This window comes from Alosa sapidissima, chromosome 7 (genome assembly GCF_018492685.1).
Source record: "Alosa sapidissima isolate fAloSap1 chromosome 7, fAloSap1.pri, whole genome shotgun sequence".
In the NCBI taxonomy this organism is placed as follows: domain Eukaryota; kingdom Metazoa; phylum Chordata; class Actinopteri; order Clupeiformes; family Clupeidae; genus Alosa; species Alosa sapidissima.
In genome coordinates this window covers 36,429,776-36,435,866 of record NC_055963.1, presented here as the reverse complement: position 1 = coordinate 36,435,866, position 6,091 = coordinate 36,429,776, and the positions used below count along the sequence as shown (strand labels likewise).

Sequence of the window (6,091 nt, the reverse complement as noted above, 5' to 3'; positions counted from 1 at the left end):
ATCCAGTTACTTTACTGATTACTCATTTTCAAAAGTAATTCGTTACTTTACTAATTACTTTACTTAGTTACTTTTCAAAAACACACTAGCTATACACAACCTGAATACGCTTTTTTAAAACTTGGTTTATTAGTTTCAATGTTAACTTTTTGGTGTGTATACTCCTTCATTCAATAGATGCAAATAAAATACAGCAATAAAATAATTAAAACCAAAGTCTCTATTAACATTTACATCTTTTAACAGTTGCAGTGCAGAGAGGAGTAATGCATTTACCAAAACAGAAAATGCTGTTGCATGCCACATTTAGGCTGTTCTAATGTCAAAGAACAGTCAGGCATGAAAACTCCACACCTTTCGGCGAAATTCGCCGTTTTGAATCCAAAATAGGGGACTTACGTGGTTTGTGCAGATCCGATGAGAAAATATTGTGGGGGGGGGGGGGGGGGTATGGGGTTACAACTGATTTTACAAATCACGCGCAGGCAGTGAACGCATCTTGCTGCGTTGTAAGACAAGAGCCCAATTAAAAACTTGTCTGATCCAGCAACGATTATGTGAATGCAGCCCCTATGCATTTAGCCTATTTAAACAGTGGAAGCTAATTTTGCCGCGGATGCAACGTGAACAGAACGCTTGCGCTGGAATAGCCTCCCTGTCTGTGTGACTACAGATATATGCATCTGAAATGTCAGCTGGAATGTGAGCCCGGCGAGGAGAGATGCTTATTGATGTCACAGGTGGGCTAGTTGAAACGTTCAACTTCTGCCAGAAAAAGACATTGAGATTGGTGTAGCAACGTAGCATAGGCTGTTGTTAAAGTTAGCTATATTGGACAGAAATATAGACATAACGAGTTCATTTGATGAAGAATACGTGCAGTTTGAGCCATCTAGATCGACAAAAGGTGAAGCAAATAGGCACTTTATCAGTATACCAAAGGCTAATGGGTCATTCTACGAAACCGGTGCCTTTTGACTTTGACATTTTTAGAAAAAATCATATAGGACAAGCCATATTTTAAGACATCCATATGATATAAGAGATATATGACCTGCATAAAAACATATTTTCCCACCTCAGGCATAAATCCCTATTAATATTTTCCTTTTTATTGTGGCCCAGGTGTCTTTTTTTTTACCACCCCGTAACGGACAAGACGCGCTCCATTTAGACATAATCCATAAATTGAATTCAGAACATTTCATGTTTTCCTGTCATAAAAATGTCCTTAATTTGATATTAAAAGTTATAGGTTTGTTTTTTAATGGGAGATTTGCAGAGTTTAGATTCTAATCTTCAAACTATGAATTCCGCATGCCCATTGGTTGGTGTTTTGAACAATATTGGCTATTTTACTCCCTATTGTCAAATTAAAGTTACATGTGTAAATAGGCCCACTTCATCACACTATGATCAAACATTTATTTATGGGCTATTTCACTCCCTCTCTAGTATTTTTTTTTTTAAAAACACACGTTATGGGGTGGTAAGTCATGTTACAGGGTGGTAAATCCTGTTACAGGGTGGTTCATTTTGTTTGTTTCCATAATTTAACAATAATTTGATTAATTCTGGACATATGTGTGGACAGTTAATGTAGTAATAAGGCAAGATCCAAAGTATATATAAACATATTTATTGATATAAAGTTTAAAATGCAAAATGATGTCATGAAATACTGGGTACATTCAACATGGATAGATTTAAGAAGATTGAGTACATTCAATTTCGAAATATAATGATCATACAATTGGGTACATTAAAAAAGATAAAAGTACAGTTTTAGTTTTGAAATGTTCATAACCATTGACAAGAAAACAATTGTATTTGTCACATATCATTGCACATTTGACAATGCCAAAATTTGTAGGAACAGGCTCAACATATTAAAAAACGCAAACACATGGGACATTTGAGATAATTGTGTACAATAAGTTTGAAAAGTAATTCAGTAATTTGGTCATTAAGCAAAGATATGCTCTTACCTGGAATATAATTGCTGTTATTGCTGGAATATATTCAGCCAAGAGCAGCCTCACATAACTAAATGATTAGGCCTAGATCTTGGTAAGCCGCTTCCATACATCCTTCTGGATTCCAACGTGACGGGATGTCACAGGTTGTGGCGGTTCAATGATTTCCAAGACATCGTCAAAGAGGTACCAGAGAATATCATCAGTGATAGGCCAGAAAAATTTATTTTCACCACCCCTAACCTTGCACATGCATTTCACTTGGGCGTGGGTTTCATCAATGTCCAAGATGATACCTGGATACAGGTCATCGTCATATTTGATCACGCACCACTTCCCAATGAGATTTTCTTTCTCCCAATCAATGGCCTCTTGTCTCACATTTTGGGCATTTGGAGCTTTCTGGGCTGGCTTGGTAAAATTGAAATGGAGAGTTGAAAAGCACTCACAATTCAGCTGCTTTCTTGTGGAGCACATACAGCTGACCTCCCTGTACATGACCTCTCCTGGACTGATTGCCACCACTTGGTGGCACTTCATTATAGCTGGTACAGCGGGAACCTGGCCTGGCATGTTGAGTACAGCTTGGTCCACAGCTTCAGCCAGAATGTAAAACAATTTGATTTTTGTGTCTGTTTCACTCAGAGCCTGAAACAGCATTTTTGGATCCGGGATGTCACGGCCATGAGTGACCAGCTTGTCAGCTGTTCTTTTTAAGGTACCTCCAACGCCATCTGGGGCCCCCTTCCCGTGGCTGGCTTCAAAAAAGTTCCACGTACCCTCTTTCAGACCTCTTCTAGCCAACTCAGTACTGAAAAGGAACAGATTCCCTTTCTGTTTGTACTGAGTAGCCGGCCCATCACTGAGAAAGTGGAGAATTGACACTTGAGGGTATGTACTCTGCAGATGATCCAGGACTGGAGCCATGTGCTCTCATATGGCTGGAGGACTCTTATGTTTGGAAGGTGACACTGTACAGAAGGGCACGACGACTACAGCCTCACCACAGTAAAGGACACCAGTGTGCAGTGTAGCTTGGTTGTGTGAGGAACCAAAGTGAACAGACTGTATCTCTGAGCTGTACTTGCAGGTGTAATTTTCAGAGAAGTCGACGTGTATGATTGCCTCTTCCTCTGATAGAGTTTTTTTCAACTCTCTAATGTAAAAGAACTGCTGGGTTATGTTAAATGTATGTCGTTTAAACTTATGCAGAAGTGCATGGAACAAATCCACCAGATTCTCTTGGGTATCTTCCACCTGCTTCTTAAGTGTGTACCTAACAGTGGTGGTACCATCTTTTGCATCCTTTTTTTCTTTCAGACCTATGCCCCACTGATCGAAGGACACCATCTTTGTCTTATCATATTCTGGGAGCAGGATGAGTTGGTTCTTGCATTCTGCGCACTCATCATACATGCAGATTTTGTTGTTTGTGTCGCAAGATATCATCTTCGTTAACATCTCAAGATCTGTGGTGTTGATGAGTTTCAAGTGAAACATCTTCATGACGACGAATTCAAGGTTATCATGTGTCTTGCACAAACAAGTGTCCCGGTCAGACAGAGAGGGAAATACAACCCAAAATGGCCGCAGCCTACAGAAAAGGGAGTAGGATATCGTGTGCATTTGTTCCGAGAGGAATTTTCTGTGGATATTCTTCATGGTATCCATCAGAAACCTTTTCTGTTTTTTCACCTTGCCTCTGGTCAGTGTTTGTTTGCGACCTGTAGTGATGCGACTGACATCATCTCTGCAATAAAAGGATTGTACATTGTTTTAAGGCAGGGGGCAGTCTATTGGTGGGTTTCCTTGAGGTGTTGCAAAGGCCATTATCTTGGAGCCTGCGCCGTTTTTTTGAAAACCCCAGTGTTTTCTCGGCAAATCCTTGTAGCCTGTATTTCTTAATAATTCTCCCGACCAATACCTTCACAATTAGTTGTTTTTCTTTCTCTTTTCTTGTTTTCAGGTACTTGTTCTTTATCTCTTCTACCAAGGCTTCATGGTAGAGGAGTTTTCTTCTGATCATTGGGGTAACTTTTCCAGTTTTAGTAAACTTATTCACTCGAGAACGTGGAGATTCCTTTGTACGTAGGCGAGAACATCTTTTTCTGAATTTTTCAGCTCGCTTTTTTTCCTTCTCTAGCAATTTGGTTAATAGCTCAACTTCTTTCTTAAGTTTTTCTCGGTGCTTCCTGACCTGTTGCCTCCCTTGCTGAAGTTGCCTAAAACAATAGAACCCAGTGTCATAATGTATGTCATTTTGCATCAATGTTGAGCTAGCTTTATCTGAACTAGGCTTCTTTTCACTTAATTATTCCTAACTAAACACTACCTTGAAGGTCCTGCCTGTTGCCTCTCTGCAGATCCTGGCTGGAAAATCTCGGGACTCTCAGGAGGGGTGTCAAAAGCCTTCATCCTAGCCTTTGCCTGCTTTCTCTTTTCATTCTGTTCCTTCCACTTTTTCCTTAACTGTCGTTGGTCCCTCTCACTCAGATCTTTGATCAACAACTTCTTCCCTCTTTCAACATCTCGTCTCCATCTTTGCTGCTCCATCTCTAGATACTGCTGCCTCCTCTCTGGGTCTGCATTGCGGCGAGCACGGAACAGTCGCTGTCGTTCAGCATTGCTCATTGGAGCCATAATTGTCTGCAAATTATGAAAATTATCATAATTATTTACACTGACTAGGTGTGTGTGCCAAGTTGAGAGAGACAGAGAAAGAGAGTTCATGACTGGGTTGTCACTAGATACACAAAAAAGCTAAGTACTCTTACATGTTGAAATGCATTCATTTGCTGTGATGACCGCAGAAACCTCCGTTCTGCCTGTAGTTAGCCCTTCGCAACAAGTCCATCACAACTAGTTAAGCTGTTTATAATAATAATAATTATTTCTCACCACAATAGTCTCCAGCAGGCTAACATTGGCATACAATATAGTCATAAAATATTAACAGTGACCAATGCATACTGAGGAACCAGCATTCAACAAATTAGCTGGTTGCTATGGACTCGTTGCTAAGGGCTCACTGCAGAAAGAACAGAGGTTTCCCCAGTCATCACAGTATGTAAAACTATATATAAATATAATATGAATTGTATTTATGAATTGTGTAATCTAAATGGCAATGACAACCACTCTACATTCCCCTTACCACCCCCTCTACATTCCCCTTACCACCCCATAACGATACAAAGTGTTATGGGGTGGTATGTTATGGGGTGGTAAATTTCACCTCAGAATGAGTGCAGCTAGCACTGTTATTGACTAGCTAAGCTAGCAAATATACCATTAAATTTAAAATTTCCTTCACTTTACATTACAGTTGAAAAAAAAAAACCTAATTTAACAGTTTCCCTATCTATTATACGTTATGGGGTGGTAAGGTTAAGCTTAACGGACCCTATCTAACTACCAAAAAGAGCAAATAAAGCATATCAAATTGTGTGCCTGCTTTTCTTTTTTTGCTTGCCTGCTTGAGACCTTGGCTCCTGCAAGGGTTTGAGTGATGTCATCTGCTGTCTGTGATGTCACTTAAAGAAACAGTGTCTTTGTAATAGCCAGATCATGTAAGCATTACGGGGTGGTATGTAAAACTACGGGACCGGCATTAATCATGATTTTTGTATGGGAAATCATACTTTTATTTAAAGAAAACATATAGTATAGTATCAAGAGCATACTTTTAATCATGATATTAATGAAAATTTGGTTAAAAAATGATTTTTTTTAATTAATATGTTAGGTGCGAATTCCATATGTGACTTTCCGGACATGGGGAAATTGGCCATGTCCTTGGTAAAAATGACTAAAAAGTGTAGGATTTATATTTACAATGATATTGAAATATGCATTATGTAATTCATAACACTTAAATTAACAGGTTTGATCCTTTGAAATACATTTTGCACATTGTTGAGAGCTCATGAAATGGACCGGACGCAAAAGGCACCGGTTTCGTAGAATGACCCTGATGTGAATAACTAAATAGTTGAATTAAATGCTCCTAAACTGGGCTGGTGCGTTTTGTCAAGTTCATTGACAAAAACAGTGTTTGACATGGTAATGCCGTCTTTTAAGAAACGCTCTGTGGCCAGACACACTAGCACAATGCC

At 39.3% G+C, this 6,091-nt stretch overlaps 1 protein-coding gene across 1 annotated transcript; it reads right to left on the bottom strand.

Annotated features, from left to right (window-relative positions):
• Window positions 1-2,852: 2,852 nt before the first annotated feature.
• LOC121713996 (uncharacterized protein C10orf67, mitochondrial-like) lies at window positions 2,853-4,670 on the bottom strand. The gene is made up of 2 exons (XM_042099120.1): window positions 4,309-4,670; window positions 2,853-4,198 (listed from the first exon to the last, which is right to left on the bottom strand). Exons 1-2 carry the CDS (start codon window positions 4,614-4,616, stop codon window positions 3,721-3,723), a joined length of 786 nt encoding a protein of 261 aa, XP_041955054.1. The 5' UTR covers window positions 4,617-4,670; the 3' UTR covers window positions 2,853-3,720.
• Window positions 4,671-6,091: the final 1,421 nt, after the last annotated feature.

Bases quoted from the DNA above. Each gene is read 5' to 3' on its own strand.
- LOC121713996 (XM_042099120.1), bottom strand. From the start codon at position 4,616: ATGGCTCCAATGAGCAATGCTGAACGACAGCGACTGTTCCGTGCTCGC. The intron at 4,199-4,308 runs GTAGTGTTTAGT...CTATTGTTTTAG, and splicing joins CAACAGGCAGGACCTTCAAG to GCAACTTCAGCAAGGGAGGC.